The following is a 17,643-nucleotide window of genomic DNA, read 5'->3' as shown; positions in this document are numbered from 1 at the left end:
ATGCCCCCCCCTCCCACTCCACGCTCTTATATTTGAATGCTTAGTCATCAGGGAGTGGCATTAACTTGAGAAAGATTATGAGTTGTGGCCTTGTTGGAATGGTTGGAGGAAGTGTGTCACTGGGGTGGGCTTTGGGATTTCAAAAGCCCAAACCAGGCCTAGTCTTTCTCTTTCTCTTCCTGTTGCCTGCAGATCGGATGTAAAATTTTCAGCTGCTTCTCCAGCACCCTGTCTGCCTGCACACCACTGTACTCCCCGTCATGACGATAATGGACTAAACTTCTGAAACCGTAAGCCAGCCCCAGTTAAATGCTTTCTTTTGTAGGAGTTGCGGTGGTCACAGTGTCTCCTCATAGCAATAGAATGCCGACTAAGATGATCATGGAGAGCTGGAGGAGATAGTGTTCCTCCATCCATACTGCTGTACCCAACACGGCTCATTGACATGACAACAGATGTAAGTGGTGACATCTTTCATGTGGCCTTGGGGCTTGCTAACGTTTTATTTTAACTGTGCCCTTGGCTGCTGACTCTCAAGACCAATTGGCACTTGTTTGGAACAGATGGTAGTGGGCCTTCAGAGCGGCTGTCTATCTTCTATAAAAAGTTTCATTATATAATGTGAAACCTTGAATATCTTACAGATTTGGAAAGGCATCTGGAAGAACCATAAAAAAAAAAAGCAGCAATTAAGGAGCTTGAGTGAAGACACTGTGGGCGGAAGAGGCACACCCAAAAGCCGTAAGGTTACTGAAGACAGTCTTAGTGCAAGAGGTTGGTTACTGCCCTATAAGTCATTGGCTGGGGAAGCCTCTGAGGCCCCTTAAGTCGTAAATGGCATTGCCACTGTGGTTGGTTGCCTTCCAGAACTGGATGGCAAGTTCTTATTGTTGAAGACGCCAAACACTTTGGCTGAAGGACAGAGAGAAGTGAGGATGGGCCTGATCTGGAAACTCACTCCCTGACTGCCAGGGGGGGGATTGTCGACAGTCCTGCCATTATTGACCCTGCAGGCTACGCTACCAAGATGCCGGGTAAGACGGGGTGCGACAGTGATGCAGCCTTTATGGGTGTGGCTCACTGCTTGCACAGGAGAGCACTCACTTTTAGTACTTTGTAAGTCAGGACAAAAACTTGTGGCCAGAGAAGCTCCTGGCTCTAAGGTCTGGGGAAGCTATTGCTGCTGTTAAATGCGTATGATGCGCCTATCAAATTGCTTTCTAAACATTTATGCTTATATCCATAGATTACTGTTGCTGTCAGCCTTAGTTATGGAGGGGAATTTCTTTTTTGCTGTGGGCGGTGGTTATTATGGAAACGTAAAACTAGCTGTTAAGAATAAGTGACAGGCTGGGCGGTGGTGGCGGCGCATGTCTTTAATCCCAGCACTCAGGAGGCAGAGGCAGGTGAATCTCTGTGAGTTCAAGGCCAGCCTGGGCTACAGAGTGAGTTCCAGGATAGCCAGGGCTACACAGAGAAACCCTGTCTTGAAAAAAAGAGTAAGTGACAATTGCTGTGGTCCAGTGAGGTGGCATAAAATCATCACCTGTCCTGGTTAGATTTTGTCAGTTGGACACAAGCTAGAGTCAAGTGGGAAGGAACCTCAACTGAGAAAACACCTCTATCCATCAGTATTGCCCATATGCAAGACTGCAGGGCGCCGTCGTCTTAATTGCTAGTTGATCGGGAAAGACCCCGTCTACTGTGGGTGGTGCCGCTCCTGTTCTGAGCCGTGTAAGGGAGTGAGATAAATGATCTGTGAGGATCAATCCAGTAACCAGCATGCTTACTTCTGCTTCAGTTCCTGCCTCCGAGTCCCTGCCATGGCTTCCCTCAGGGGTGGACTGTGATCTGCGAGGTACAAGATGAAATAACCATTTCCTTCCCAATGCTTTCGGTCATGGTGTTATATCACAGCAATGGAATCCTTAACTAAGACACCACCCACCTAGATCAGCCCTTCTGAGGCTCTGGGGACATCGTTGAAGAGGAGGTTAAGACAGACAGACAAACAAAAGAGCAGGAGGAAGGGGCAGAGTGTTGTCTGTATTTCCTCTGAATTGAAATACTTGTTCCTGGAAAGAGGGGGCGGTGCGCTCATAAGATATAGAAAGCTAATGAAAGGTGTAGTTTATGAAGCCTACAAGGTACAAGAAGCTCAGAGAGTCATAACACCTATGAGGCCCTTTCCAAGTATATACAAGCAATCACCAATTGCCAGGAAAGGTGGATACACAGGACAGACAGAGCATCCGTGCATCTGTCTGAATGCTGTGCAGAGAACTTCATTGAAGCCTCATTCATGTATTACATCTATGCTGGGAATGGGCTTTTTTTTTTGGGATACAACTGCCTTCCAGTCACCCATGCATCTGCAAGCCACCCCAATAAACTCATTGGATCAGCAACCTAGACTCCTGTGGAATCATTTCTTTGGTTTGTCCTTGGTGCCCTATTTGTGTCAAAGGGACATTTGTTCACATTTTCCGGGGAACAGTCACACAACACTGGGCCAAAGACTAGAGGTGTGATGGTCTTAGTTGGATTCTTATCAAGCTGTCCAGGAAGTCTATGCCAAAGATTTCTCATGGCTGTTTAATGATGGCAACCACAGTGGTCAGAAGTAACAGTAACACAGCACCACAGTAACTTGGCCAATCCCTCTTACATTGTCAACCCATCTTATATCTGTACAGCTCACGTTAGAACTGACCGATTTCCTACCGCAGTGGTTTTAGGAATGGGCAAAGAAGACAAAGGCCTTTCATATCCCTTTCTTCTTGACTCAGCCCTTAGTGACCTGGACTCTCAGGAGAGAGCCGACTTCCACTCCTTGAGCAGAAGGGAGAGCCTCCTTGGCTGGATAATACATCTGAGAACTGATTCAATGGTCTGGCTTCCCTCAGTGGAATACATGTCTCCCTGGGGTTGTGGGAGAAACATGGGTGGCTGAGCTAGCGCACCCTACTTCCTTCTGGGCACTCTGCAATGTGTGTCTGGGTCCTTGGTCGCTGCAGGAAATAGCAGAGTCGTGGTCAAGGAGGCTCTTGCCCTTGTGTCTGACTTTGAGGGGTCAGGCAGTGGGCAGGTCTGAAGGCAAGGAGCTTTTAGATGTGGCGGACAGCAGTGTTACATCTCAGACTAGAATGAAAAAAAGACAACAGCAAAGAGAAAGTCAGATGACCCGAAAATGACAAGCAGTGACAAGGTCAACATTATCTTCCTTTCCTAAGATCATTTTGCTCTCCCGCTTTCCCCTCCAGGGGCCAGGAAATTTTAGAACCTGGTCCACACTCTTAGCATCTTCTCCGTGGAATGGGTCCAGCATTGCTCTAGTTGTAGAGAATGATAAAGCTCGGGGTTCTGCACCCTAAGGTACTTGTATTTCACAGATATTGTTAACCTAAGGAATCTCAGCTTTAATAGAGAGATTTCAGGCTGTCAGCTTGCTGGGAGGGAAATGTATTTGGGATGTAAAAGGTTGTCAGAGCTATTTAAATCAAATCTAAGGAGGATGCATGCCCTCGGGGTAGACGTATGGAGGGAAGATTAGAATCCCCATGGGGTTACAACACTCACCTTCCGCACATTGTAGACCCAATTGAGATAGGCATTGACCTTGGTGTATACTCCGGGGGTACTTGGGCTCCCACAGCCATGGCCCCAGCTCACGATGCCTACTACTTGCCACTGGTTAGAGTGGTACATCAAAGGCCCGCCACTGTCACCCTGTGAAAAGCCAGAACAGGAGCTTGGGAAGGACAGGCCAGGCTAAGGGTGGCCTTCTTCTTCTTCTTCCTCCTGTCCCTGAATTGGCCCATGCATTCCCCTGCATTCTCCATGGCTCTGTGCATGCTGACTTCTCTACCCTCCTTCTTGCTCATATTATTCAGCGGCCTTTACTCTTAGGGGGAAAAAATGGCCCATCTGTGGGCAACTAAGTTGAGGGCAAGCTGCCTGCCTTATGAGAGGGTCATAAGTCACACTAGCAAATAGAATTTTGTTTAGTCCGGCAGTTCCTACATCTATTGAACCACCAACGGAGTGCCTGGTTATGTTTGGGTCTGATCCGGATAACCGAGGTTCAATTAACTGGGAAGAAGATCCTCACCCCACAGGGAGTTTATGATCAAATAGGTTGGCAGAGCCAATAAATGAGCAGATGACAAAATGAAGTGGTGAAAAACACACTCACTGCCTCTCTCTGGGCTCAGTAACTCTGTAGCCTGATTGCCTGCTTGCATATTCTCTCTGTGGCCACCATGAGTTCCTGGAGGGCAGACACTGTCTCTGAATCTGCTGTTCACGGGCCCCCAAGAGATGGCTCAGAAACAGCTAGCTCTTGACTGAGTGTTTTAGCTTCTGGAGATGGGAGTAGATTGAGAGATTTGAATAACAATGGCTCCAAAGATTCTCCAGCGGTATGGGGTGGTAAGAAGGTATGCAGGAACTGCTTAGAAGTCCTGGTGGCCATGGAGACAGGAGAGGGGACATGTACCAAAGCTCACCTAGCACGAGATGGTTTTCCAGGTGTAGCAGTGTAGGGGTGGTCACAGAGGACATAGACCTGGTCATTGTCCTCAAAGGGATCACAGATGATGGGAAGGGAGGGCAGGTGGAGAAGGTCGTCTTACCGTCTTTATATGTGAGATATACATTCAGATTCTCCTGCTCACCCAGCTCCGTCTATCCATCTACCCACCCATCCATTCTTCTATCTTTATCAGACTGTGTCCCTGCCTTGCTTTACCACACACAGACCGCCACAATCTGCAAGGCTTCGTGTGGGCACGCAGTTGGTAGATTTTCACATCTCTCCGGGACCTCCACCCCGACTCAGAGAACTCCCCGCGGTCTCGGGAGGACCCACCTGGCAGGTGTCCACGCCACCTTGTGGGACACCTGCGCACAGCATCTCCTCGGTGACTTCCCCCTGGTAGGCATCCTCTGCGTTGCACCGTGTGCTGTCAATGACCTGGACTGACGCCTGCAGCAGTACGTCAGACATCTCCCCTGGGAGGTTGAAAACATTATTTCCTTGTTCTTGCCTTTACCCTCAGCCCAGACTAACTCTCGGGGCCACCAACATTCTTTGATGCCTGGAATTCTGATACATGGTCAGCCAGGGTGGTCTTCTCTAAAGGTCTTTCTTATGACTGATGGGAGGGGGTAATAAGATACCCTCAGGCACGGTCTCTGAGGTCCAGAGTCCAAGACTCACCTCCATTTTGCTCTGTAAAGCCCCAGCCAATGACCCAGAGTGGTGTGGCTGGGATGAGCTCTTCATCATAGAAGGGCAGGCAGATGGGCCTGACGGTGTCTGTCAGGAACAGAGAGGGAGAGGGAGACCCTATGTTAGGGTTGGTTTTTCATTTTCTATATTTTGTGCTTTTCCATTTTGGTGGTCTTGCTGGTCTATGTGAGACTAGATTAGCTAATTCTTAGAGAGAACGGACCACTTGTCAGTGAGGCCCTTAATATCTAAACTAGTTAATACAGAGCCCGCACTCTCGACCTCACTCACCATCGCCCCAACTCTCACAAGCCAAGCCAGTGTTTTTCTCTACCCTAAATCACCCCAGGTGTAGATCCTGAACCTCTAGAGACCAATCTCTGCAGTGTAGACAACTATCCTTGTTTTCCAGTTCCAAGCATGCTCAAACTTGCCTACCCAACCTCCCTCCTGCAGTCTGGAGCCGCAGACACCACTTGGGCTGTCTGTCCCCTGCCCCACCTCCGCCCTTTTGATCTTCTGATACACGCACATGCACACACACAAACGCACACAAAGAAAAACCCAGGAAATACTAAGTTCCTTGTTCCTGGAGGAGCAGAAGCAGACACACAGTGACCTTTGGCAGGGCCCTGAGCACTGATCGGGGTAAGACACGGACTAGGCAGTTCTTTTAAAAAGGCCCTAACAACTCCAAAATCAGAAGACCGGGATCTTCGAAATGGAGCGAACAGACTTGAAAGAATCTCTGCCAGGGAAAGGTGTGAACATTAGCTGACAGCCAAGACAGGTCCCAAGGCACCGGAGACGTCGAGAGGATACATTAGTTGGACACCCGCGGGCAAGCTGAGGTCTTGAGAAGGAACGTGATGTGTCCAAGGCTGCTTAGCAGAGTGGGAGTAAGGATAATCCGAGGGGTTCTGTTCCCAGGGACCACCTCTCACCTGAGAATGTGAGCGGCGACTGCAGCTTGACAAGGGCGATGTCCTTCTCTTTGGGGTGCAGGGCATTGTGCTCGGTGACGAAGATCTTGGCCACGGGCAAGGATGGGAAGTGGCTCAGTTTGTTTGAGCCGACCCTCACCTTCCAGTTGGACACATCAAGATACTTCCTAGGGATGGGGATGGCTAGATCAGGTGGGAGCCAATCACACTGAGGCTTTGCCTGGGGCTAGGTCTCCAAGTCTGTTGATGCTCTGGGAGATCATAGGATGGGCACAGAGGTAGTGGAGAAGGGCAGTCTAAGGAGCCATCTTCCTGAAGCCAGATTATAAAAGGAGATATGGTTCTTTTCTTCATTAAAAGGGCCCAAGGAAACTTCTCCCTGGAGGCCTTGGGAAGAGGCTGCCTCATTCCTGGGCCTTGGAGTCCTGCCAGTCTCCCCTCCACCCTTGGTCTTGTCTATGCTACTTGAATTGTGGTCCATTGAGCCATGGGCTAATGTTCATTCTTCTCCAGGCCAGGCCCTGTCTGTGCACAGGGAACTTTCCCCAGGAGTGGGCTTAGAGCTCCTGGCAGTCTCAAAAAGGTGAAAAACCCTTGGCTGGACCGAGGCACCTTGAAGGTGACAACAGGGTCTCTGTGATGCTCAGGATCTGAAGGGGGGTGGTTCTTGGTACTCACTGGATGCTGAATGAAATGGATGAATGAGAGTGAAGAGGGCCTGAGTGTCACCCTTCCCCAAGGCCTGGCCAGCTCCCTCTCTGCTGGACCAAATGATAATCTATACTTGGTTCAGTTTCTGGACCATAGGCAGTGACTCTCCACCCTGGGAGCCATTTTCTGGAAGAAGACTGGCAAGGCAGGGTCACGTTCTTGGGAGCACAGGTGTGTGGGGAGAACTTCTGTAGCAGGAGTAGAACGGGCTCACTGTGGGGCGAGGGCCCTGGGTACCTGAAGCTTTTCACCCAACAGAGTCCAACCTTGGAGATCAGCACTCTCGGTGCAGATCCCTAGCACCTAACAAGGACACCGTGGCCAGTGTCTCGTCTTATTGCTGCACCCCAGCAATGGTTTCCAGGGGAAACTGGAGGCCATGGTCAGGAAAGAAGCCAGGAGGCTGGCTCCCTCCACGTCCTCTATCCCTCCTGGCCTCCTCATAGCTAGGAGTCTTACCTGAAGCAATGAGCTGCTGTGAGGATCCAGCTGGGATCCAGGATGCTCCCACCACAGACATGCTGCCTGTCGTACTGGATGCTGACCTGCCATGGCCAGGAATCCACAGAGGCCTCCACCCCGCCCACCACGCGAGGAGTCTTCAGGCTCTTTCCACATTCTGGACCCGGGGGGAGAAAGGGGAGAAGGGGGAAGTCAGGTTTCTGGGGAGCCCCTCCCCACCAAAAGCCCTGAGCAGGGCCCCCAGGAATGGTGCTGGATGGGGAGCATCCACCCACGCCAGTTCTGAATCATTCACCGGGAGAAAACAAGCATGACGTCACAGGTTTCCCTGAAACCCCCCCCCCCTCCACCTTGCGTGTGTTTGGAAATTTAGATTTTTGAACATGGGTGTGTCCATTGTGTTTGCAGTTTATCATCTTCAAAACAAACAAGGGTGCAGAGTCATGAATTCCGAAAACCCTGACCAAACAGAACAGTCCCTAGATGCTTGCCACTGAGTAAACAAATAGTTACAAGTTACTTTGGTATCAGGAACTTAGATTAAAAGTTCTAGAAACTGGGTTTCTTCCCTTTGTTAAGGGAGGTTGTCTATTGGCCATCCTGTCTTCTTCTGACCTACCTTTCACATCTGACCTTTGAACTTGAGTTAAAATCTTCAATGTCAGGGCTGGAGAGATGGCTCAGTGGCTAAGGGTGCCTCCTTCTCTTCCGTAGGCCTGAGTTTGGCTCCCAGCACCCACAACAGGCAGCTCACAACTGCTTGTAACCCCAGCTCCAGGGGATCTGACGACCTCTACTGGTCTCCAAAGGTGTTGCATGCACATGCTCATACCCACCCCATAATTAAAAAAAAATCTAAAAACTTAAAAACAAAACAAATCTCCAGTGCCATCTCTTTACCCTGTTCCGTGCCTCTCTGGTCTTGCGGACACTCTATGCCATGGTGATCTTTCCAAGGGGAAGCCTCCCACTGCCTCTCTCTTACCTAGCCCTGTTCCTGCCAAATGCTATCTGGTCCAACCCTGCTTTCAACTTGCCCCCTTGCTCACTCACTCAGAGCTTCTTGGCTGGCAGGATGGGGGTCTAGATTATTCTGGACTGCTTCCCACAGTCTTTAGATAAAGCTCTGTCCAGCTAGTGCCCTGCTTGGAAGTCCCTGGAACACTTGGGCTATGGTTTGAGTTTGCCTCCCCAAAGGTGGCAGCTTAGCCCTGAAGTGGGGGTGATTAGGTGGTGGGTTCTTTAAGAGGCAGGGCCTAGTGGCCCTTAGGTTGTCAGAGTAACCGCCCTCTCACGGGGGTAAGCAGTTTTCTGGGCTCCTTGAGCTCCTGTGAGAACTTAGGACCAGACAGAATCCACCCTGAATTGCTGTCTGGTTCCTTCTTCCATCCACCTTCCATGAAGATCCACTAGCCAGCGTCAGGGCCCCACTTGAAGACAAACCAAGGTGGTTTTCTGGTCTTAGACCTAAAACTGTAAGCTAAGTAAAAATCTCCTTTACACTGTTATCCCACCTCCAATATTTCATTATGGTAATAAAAATCTAATATGCTCAAGTCATGGGCCATGAGCAGATGGTGGAAGGGAGTTCTTAGCATCAACTGCTTGAAGAAATGCTAAGCCCAAACAGTGGGGCTTAGAGACCAGGAGAGCCATGAAGACGAAGGCCTTTCCTCCTGCCCATAGCTGGCCTAGGCCCCACACCCTAGGAGATGGAGTGTACTCACCAAGGCAGCTCAGGGAAACCAGGGAAAGGCAGGGCCTGAAAGAGAGACACAGGTTGGAACTCAGCCCTTGCGACACTGCTGATTCAACCTGGTCCCCCAGTACTGGGGAACCCCAGAACCTTCATCATGGGCCTGTGGAGAACTGCATTAATACTCAGTAGGGTTCTATTTGATTCAACACCCCCATTGCTGTGCCTGCACCCATCATGTATGAAGCTGTGGCCAGTGCAAAGGCAGCCTGGGGCAGGAAGGGAGCAGTACTGGCTGTGGTGGAATACTTAACTTTGTGAAAGTGTGTTACATTTGCTTATGCTGCATTTGTTTGATTATGTCAGGCTGTGTTGCTGTTTCACCTTGCCTGCCTAAGGCACCTGACTGGTCTAATAAAAAGGTGAACGACCAATAGCTAATCAGGAGAGGGATAGGCGGGGCTGGTGGGCAGGGAGAATAAATAGGAGGAGAAGTATGTGTGTGTACAGATATGTGTATGTATGAGAGAGAGAGAGAGAGAGAGAGAGAGAGAGAGAGAGAGAGAGAGAGAGAGAGAACAGGAGAACAAAGGAGAAGGAAAGAGAGAGACACCTGGGGCCAGAAGCTAGGCAGCCACCAGCCAGAAGTGAGAATCAGTGGAAGTAAGATATACAGGAAGAAAGGAAGAGGAAGAGAGAGAGAGAGAGAGAGAGAGAGAGAGAGAGAGAGAGAGAGAGGAAGGAAGGATGGAAGGAAGGAAGGAAGGAAGGAAGAAGGAAAGAAAGGTAAAAAACCCTGAGACAAAACATAGATGAAGAGAAACAGGTTAAGTTATAAGAGCTAGTCGGACAAGCCTAAGCTAGGCTGAGCATCTGTAACTAATAGGAAGTCTGCGTGTCATGATTTGGGAGCGGGTGGGTGGCCTAAAAGAAAGAAGCCTGCTACAATCGGCCACACTGCAGCCCTTTCAAACAGAACAGGATTTTGGTGGAATCACAGATAGTCACTCTACCAAGATCTACTGTGACTGTGGCAAGCATCTGTCCTGTGTCCTGAATGCTAAGAAGACAGCTGCCCATGGAGCCTCTGCTGCCTCAGGGCAGGTTTTGTTTGGAATCAGCTGTGCTCCAACCAGGTGGTGAAGCAAGGCCTGGGAGCCTTCTTTGGAGCATCAGAAGGTGCTGCTCTGGCCTGAGGGTGTGGTGGAGAAGGACAAAGTGATGTTCAGGCTCTTGCCTACCAGGCAACTCATTAAGGAACAGTCTTGACTGTTCAGGCAGATAGAAGGTCATTGTTCATTCCTCTGCTTTTGAGGGGGACAACACACATTGTATCCAAACAACAACAACAACAACGAGTCAACAGAGAATACCCTCTTAATCCATGACCCTGGATGTTTAATGGGCTGCTTAGCTAGTTCTTCCTGTTGTCTGGCTCGCGTTCCTCTTGCTGCAGCCATGAGCGGCTTTCCGTGGTAGTTGGCTTCTGTAGGTCAGAAGGTGTCCGCTCACTTACCCACTGACGTTCTTCACCTGAAGCTCCTGGCTGTTTCCTGTGACTTGAGCTACAGTGAGATTCTGGTCTGGGCCAATCTCCACGGCTCTGAAAGTGGGTCGGCTGTGTAGGGAGAGCACTGTGAGTTGGGGCAGAGGCTGGAACCCCGTGGTAGGGAGAGCCCCCCCTCCCCCATTCCCCCGGAGAGAGGGAGGCGGGGCGACACAGGTGGGCTGGTTTAGTGGGCGGGGCTGGCTTTGCCGGGTCACAGGAACATTCCCAAGGCAAGGCAGAACTCAGCCCAAGACAGGCTGCTGTGGTTTTGCTTTCTGGGGCAGGGACTCCTGGTCCAGAACCCAGGGTGCTGTAGAAAGGCTAGAGGTCCGCTTTCCTCACACCCAGCTCTGTTCCTGTCTCAGATGCCCCATCTCTTTATGTTCACATCAGTGGGAGCAAAGAAGCAAAAGGACCCAGATGAACTCCGGTCTTAGCTCGGAGGGAACTGGAAGGTGGATGTCTGGTTTTCCAGACAAGGGGACCTGGTTTGTCTTCCATAGTGTTTTCAAGACAGGAGAAGCCTGGATCCATTTTCTCATAGGAGTCCGGGTGGAGCTTTCTGAAACTCGAACTGCCCGCTCCCTTCCCCTCTGCTAATCCATGTTTGCCTTCTTTTCTTTCAAACCCTGGATTTAAACCTTCCTCCTCCAGGAAGCCTTCCCTAACCGCTCTGCTCTCTGGCCCTTTCTTCACCAAACACACCCCTTCCAAATTGCTCCTCCCGGTACAAACTTTGCACAGAGATCTGGGGTCAATCCACATCCCAGGCTGGCTGGTCCACCCTCAGGTAGGAATTCAAGCACATTCTGGGATGACCAGAGCCTGCTATCCTCAAGACCTAAGTTCTCGTGTGCTGGCTCTGACACCAGTTTGGTGTACGACCTTGGGCAGGTCACTTTTGTTCTGTGGGTCTCTCTGAGTCCTGATTTTTCTCCTCTATAAAATGATGCATGCACCAGGGGTTCTTCCTACCCTGGACTACCTATGGGTTTGTGTTCCTAGGTAAGAAAGGCTCCTTTCCAATCCAGGCAAAGGAAAAATTGAGAGACTTGAGCCGAGAGCTTAGTCCAGGGAGAGAGGATGCTGGCGGTGAACATACCCAGGACAGCGATACAGCCTGATGAGTAATTTAATGAACTTTGATATCATATAGCCCCAGAGGCCTGGGAGCTCAGTGCCTCAGTGCTCTCCAGAAAGGCAGAAATTCCGGGAGGCTACCACCTTAAGAACCTCAGGAAACCCCCCAGGTTTCATAACGGCGACTCTGCAGTCTGCAGTGTGCAGTCCAGCTGATGCTGCAGTTGGCTGGACTGCAGTGGAGGAGGGGCTGGCTGTGGCACAGAGGGGCAGCAGGTGCCGGGCATGCCTCCTGCTGTCCTTCCAAAGGAAGGGGAGGGGTGTCCCTTTGGGGAGGGTGGTGTTGGGAGCTCCACCCAGAGAGCAGAAACTATAACCAGGAACCAGCGGGGACAGAGGCCTGATGAGTTCATTCTGGCTGCCCAAAGCATCTCTTGGACAAAACCTTGAGGCTGCCTTAGGGATCTCTGGAGAGAACTCTGTGATTAACTGGTAGTGTCTGTCTAGTCGTCATCGTTTCTGTCTTGTCTCTGGGCTCCGTCTCTGAGGAAGTTCAGCTTGCCAGGAAGAATGGAATCCCTCTTTGCAGAGGAACACCTGGCTCCTGGAGGGATCAATTCTCACTTCTTCCTTCACTGATGGAGCCTTTTGAGGAGAGAGAATTCCCGATCTACAAGCAGACACTAGAGAACTTGTGGTGTCCAGGATCAGGGATGTGGGCAGATTCTAGCTCTCTACCTCCCAGCTTCTGCCTAAGCAAGCTACTTACTCTTTCAGAACCTACTTGTAACACACATTTAATAATAACTGCGCTTTGAGCTTTCTGCCAAGATCAAATGAATATAAATATATGTAATGCTAATTACCCTGCATGTACCTCCACTCCAGATTTGGACCTGCTTCTGTGGTTCACTGAGAGAGCTGGGGCTGCTGCTGCCGGAGGAGCCCCAACAGAATCAGGCGAGTCCTTGCTATTTTTGTTTTCCAGTGCTGGGAATGGAACCCAGGGCTTGGCATGTGACAGGCAAGCTCTCTACCACGGAGCCACACCCCCACTCTTCCTTTCTGCTAAATTTTAACCAAGAGGACTTTGCATATGCAAATTAGTGTTATGGTCAGGGACTTTGTACAAAAGGACAAAGGAGCGAGCGAGAACTGGGGAGAAAAGAACTCCATCCTCCTCTAGTGAGATGGGCATTACTTCCTCTGGCTGAGGTCAGGAGAAGCTGAGGCCGGGGGATTAACCTTCGTGCAACTTGTAAGTGAAAGTGCTGGGACTCCAACACAGTTCTATAAGAATCCCATGCCTATAGTTTTAGGGAAGAGGGAGGAAGAGGGGAAGAGGAGAAAAGAGAAAGGAAGGGAGGGAGGGAGTGGGGGAGAGAAGGAGGAAGGAAGGAAGGAAGGAAGGGAGGAAGGAAGGAAGGAAGGAAGGAAGGAAAGACAGAAGGCAGGCAAAGGAGAGCAGAGGCTGCTGGGGTAAGGTGATAGCCTCCTACAGCCTTGGTTGGATACCTGTCATAGCCCATCTGTCTGCAGGCCGTCTCAGCCAGTGCTTCTGTGAAGGTGTCAAAACAGGCAGAGGCCCAGGTCCCTGTGGCCACATCCAGCACCTGCAGGGTTGATCGGTCCTTGGAGAGGCGGACTGGGAGGGAAGGAGCCTGGGTCAGCGGGTGGGTGGGGCCTCTCTAGACCAGCCCCCCCTCCATTGCTCCCAACCCAGAACTGATGACCCGGTCAACATCAAGTGAAGTTCTTCCAGTTGACCAGAGCCTGATTTGGATGGCAGCTAGGGGGAACCCTGACCAGCTGTCTAGAGACAAGGATTGACAGCCTCTCTTTTTGCTCGTAGAGGTATCAGTTTTGATAGGCAGTGACATCATGGCTCTGCCATGGCCCACACAGCTTGCCCAGTTTGGGGAAACATCTCAGCCAGGGACCTGGTAGCTTCTGCATGGAAGGTCAGAGAAGGTGTTAAGTGAGAACTTCCATCGGTGTTAGCGTGGCAGGAGCCCATGGGTATCTGACTAAGTAACAGTCAATACACAGGAAGTCACTCAGCCCCGGACCCAAAGGGTCTCATTACCTGTCTTCTGGGCGCTGTGTTAGTGGCTCAGTCCCAGCTAGCCAATCCCGATTTTCACACTTGAAACATTTGTTCCTCCAGGGGCCTCCCCTGCCCTGTTCCCTAGCATGTTTCAGTTAACACAATGAAGGGAAGGGTGACTAGCTGGTTAAGTGACATGGTGACCATGTTTGTAGTGTCACTGAGATATCAAAGAGGAACCCAGCAGGTACAGCCAGCACAGCATTGGCTATACTTTCCTGTCCCCTCAGGGCCATTGGTTAACCCTTTCTGAATGTGTGTCCTGTCCGGTGCTGGGACCTGAAGGTAGATGTGCCACGATCTTGCTCCTGGGGACCTTCTCCTGCAGGACTAGACACTGACGAAGAAGTGGGCAGAGGCCACCACCAAGCATCCTTCCCCCATCGCTCCTGCCCTTCAGTCCCTGGACTCACCGGCCACTCCAGGCTTCTCAGTGAAGTTCGTGACACAGTGTTCCTCATCCTCCCCCGAGGCACAGTCAAGGTGGCCATCACACACCTGCCCCCTCGGAATGAAGGTCAGGGGACTTCCACAGATGAAGTAGTGTTTATCCAGAGCCACCTTGACTGGAAGGCACACGAGGGAAGGGCAGAAGAGGGCTGGGGTCAAGCGGGCAGAGAGAGGCTGCTTTTTCTAAAAGTCACGTTGGCTGGAGACAGGCAGCCAGTTTTAAAAATAAATTATTTATTGTGTGTGGCTGTGTGGCTCTGACTGGAGGTCAGAGGGCAACCTTTGGGGGTTGTTTTCAAGTGTTCTGTTACAACAATAGAAAGCTGCCCAACACAATCACATCAGGTTGGGTCAGCCAACATCCAGAAGAAATGATTTGGGGTTTTATACATCTACAATCACCCCAGGCTCTCAAGGATCGAGGCAGTGCCTGAACTGTGGACACCCATTGTTACTACAATGAAGATGTGCTCAGCTGGAAAACTGGGGTCCTGTGCCAGCCTCTGCGGACTCTGAGCCTCAGTGTCCAAGTGTAGAATAAAGGGTTAAAGCAGAGACTCTCTGCGTGTCATCAATGGGTGGTATCTGCTGCTAGTATAAATGTCCTCCCAGCCCTAAGTATAGGCTCTCCAAAGACCAGCCGTGCCGGGGTCGTACAGGCACTACATACCTTGGGTCCCGGCTCTGCCTGCTACACGCTTTTGGTTTTCTTTTTTTTTTTTTTTTTTTTTTGGTTTTTCGAGACAGGGTTTCTCTGTGTAGCTTTGCGCCTTTTCCTGGAACTCACTTGGTAGCCCAGGCTGGCCTCGAACTCACAGAGATCCGCCTGCCTCTGCCTCCCAAGTGCTGGGATTAAAGGCGTGCGCCACCACCGCCCGGCTCGCTTTTGGTTTTCAAATCCAGGTTCTTCACATAAGGAAGCTCATTATTGCTCATGATGCTTAAAGACATTCCATAGTGTGTGGGGGTGTGTCAATGGCCTTCTTCATGGACACACGGGTTCAAATGATAGAGCCAAGATCCCATCCCTGCTTCCTAATCTTATCTCCTATTCCCTGCTGTGAAAGCTGTGGTCAGTCCCTGCTGTAACTGTGGGAATCACTGTCACAGAGTGGCCTGCCCCAGATCACATCAGGGCTAATGCCCTGGCTGAAATGAAGACTGAGCTGAGGTGAGCAGAGGGTTCCGTCTGCCTGGGCCTCTTCCCTGGTCTCTCTTGTCCCTCCTCTCTTTATAGGCAGACATGTTCTCTAACCTGCCAGACAGCAGGGTTGCACAGACACTCTGTTCAGCCCTCCCCACCCTGCCCCTCCACCAGCTGTCAGTTTGCAGAAGATGGGAAGGAGGCGGCTGGGGGTGGGCACCTCTGCAACTGCCTGTGTGGGCTGGGAATGGGTGCCACGTGTAGAGCAACCATCTGGAAGAGAAGCCATCTGGGAGAGCTGGGGGATGCGCTCACCTTCCCCTTTTGCTTAGAAGGCTCCCTTCAAGGCAGGGGTGGATACAGGAGGCATGAGGATTCATCCCCCCCCCCAAAGCTCTGTGCAGATCACTTGCCTATGACTGTGGGCGTGGGAGGATGGGTAAGGGCTGTGGCTTACTGAGGGGGTGAGGGAGGATACTGTCACATATCGGGGTGAGTGGGGTGAAAGTCGTGTGGGGGCTGTAACTTACTGAGGAAGGCTGCAATCACGATGGCCAACACGCTCAGCAGCACTGCGATGATGGGGATCCCCACCTTTTTGAAGGTCTCCAGGGGCCTGCGGGGCTTGCGAAAGGCAGTGATGTCTGCAGAGAGAAGGAGACAGACGGGAGGGGTGTGCAGTCAGCACTCGGAGCCCATCCCTGCCAAGGTCCCTAGTCTGCATCGGGATGGCCCGGGCATGGCTTTGGTTGGTGGGGATTGTCCCTGCAGGCAAGGCTGAGATTTAGGAACACGTACTCACCCACCTCCCCGCCCTTGCCCAGATTTACTTATCCTTCGTAAGCACTCCTCAGTTGAGCTGGCAGCCGGTGCCACCTCCCCTTGTCTTGCCCTTAGCCTGTACAAGAGGATGTCATTCTTGCCTTATCTGACCTGTCCCTGCCCTGGGAGGGGTCCAAGCTCATCAAGCATGTACTTGGGCACCTACCATGATATATATGATATATTATCATTTATCCTTCCCTGTTCTTGTATATATTTTTAATTGATACATAATTGTATTTATTGGGTATAGTATAACATTTTAACACATGTATGTAATACATAATGATAAAAAATCAGGGTAATTATTATGTTTATCATGTAAGACTTTTGTGTGTGTGTGTGTGTGTGTGTGTGTGTGTGTGTGTGTGTGTGTGCTGAGAACATCCAGAATTCTCCCACTGGCTCTTTTAGAACACCAAATGTCATCGACTTCATTTCCCCTCTCGCACCCCTGCACCCCATGCCCAGTGCTACAGAAGATTAGAATTTACTCCTCTTATCCATTTGCTTCACTGATAATTTTTTTTTTTTTAAAAAGCAGGAGATCAAGATCATGTAGCTCAGGCTAGCCTCATGCTCTAGATGTAGACCAGGATGACCTTGAACTTCTGATCCTGCTGGTGCTGGAATTAGAGGTACACACCACTACTGGTTTCTGCAGAGTGGGGGATGGAACCCAGGGCTCTATGCTAGGCAAGCGCTCTACTGACTGAGCCACACCCCCAGTCCTCTGCCTTAATTTTTTGCCTCTCCGCACAGTGAGCATGTAGCAGAGGCCTGATATTTACTTGTGAGTAGATGTATTGTGATGTTCCCATCTCCATGTTAGTCCAATACACAACGAGTCCCCAGCATGGTCCATGTCTTTAAGGAGATTAGAGTCTGGGGAAGAGGTAAACAGGACACAAATGCAGACCACCATGTGAAAGAAAGTATGTGCTGGATGAGAGACATCACCTGGGGATGCTGGGGAGGCTTCCTGAGCAATACAGGAAGAGACAGGGAACAGAGGCTCTGGGCTAGTTGAGACACAGGCATGGAGGGTATGTGTGTGCTGTGAGTGTCTAAGGTCCTGGAGAATGAGGTGGGTCAAAGCCTGTTGGGAGGCAGGACAACAAAGTCATTTTGTGGGACTTGAAAACCATGCTAAGGTTTGGCATTTGTCCTGAAAGCAGTGAGGCGCCATTGAAAGTTTTGAACAAGAGAGAGTACGTGCCTGGGCTGTTATCTAGTGAGAGCATTCACTCTTTATCTGGGAGAAGAGGGCTGGCGTGAGTTTGGGACCAGGGAGTTTACATGGGAGACTATCCTTGTCTAAAATTTGTAAAACAAACAAACAAACAATTACACATCCATTTCAGATGGTGTCATAGTTTGAATCTGAAACATCACAACAGACAGGGTCATAAGTTTGGATGTTAGGTCCCCAAATCGTGGTACTA

At 50.6% G+C, this 17,643-nt stretch overlaps 1 protein-coding gene and 1 long non-coding RNA gene across 3 annotated transcripts in view; one reads left to right on the top strand and one right to left on the bottom strand.

Annotated features, from left to right (window-relative positions):
• Nucleotides 1–329: 329 nt before the first annotated feature.
• Nucleotides 330–1,392, top strand: LOC119088326. The gene is made up of 3 exons (XR_005091963.1): nt 330–457; nt 645–774; nt 868–1,392. It is a non-coding gene; the product is annotated as an uncharacterized LOC119088326 (long non-coding RNA).
• A 1,187-nt stretch (nt 1,393–2,579) lies between these two features.
• Tmprss4 (transmembrane serine protease 4) overlaps nt 2,580–17,643 on the bottom strand; it is a 33,135-nt gene continuing 18,071 nt past the window's right edge. The window contains exons 3-13 of one of the 2 annotated variants that reach the window (XM_037207542.1): nt 15,907–16,020; nt 14,196–14,348; nt 13,191–13,320; nt 10,563–10,664; nt 9,078–9,112; nt 7,348–7,507; nt 6,178–6,344; nt 5,222–5,320; nt 4,871–5,013; nt 3,580–3,729; nt 2,580–3,141 (exon numbers count right to left, since the gene is read on the bottom strand). In XM_037207542.1, coding sequence (XP_037063437.1) covers nt 3,130–3,141; nt 3,580–3,729; nt 4,871–5,013; nt 5,222–5,320; nt 6,178–6,344; nt 7,348–7,507; nt 9,078–9,112; nt 10,563–10,664; nt 13,191–13,320; nt 14,196–14,348; nt 15,907–16,020 — 1,265 coding nt within the window. In that variant the 3' untranslated portion in view covers nt 2,580–3,129. Of the gene's footprint in view, nt 3,142–3,579; nt 3,730–4,870; nt 5,014–5,221; nt 5,321–6,177; nt 6,345–7,347; nt 7,508–9,077; nt 9,113–10,562; nt 10,665–13,190; nt 13,321–14,195; nt 14,349–15,906; nt 16,021–17,643 lie in introns of those variants that run through there. The other variant, XM_037207543.1, reaches the window with a different exon arrangement.

This window comes from Peromyscus leucopus, chromosome 7 (assembly GCF_004664715.2).
Source record: "Peromyscus leucopus breed LL Stock chromosome 7, UCI_PerLeu_2.1, whole genome shotgun sequence".
NCBI classification, from domain to species: Eukaryota; Metazoa; Chordata; class Mammalia; order Rodentia; family Cricetidae; genus Peromyscus; species Peromyscus leucopus.
This window is presented reverse-complemented; position numbering and strand designations above follow the sequence as displayed.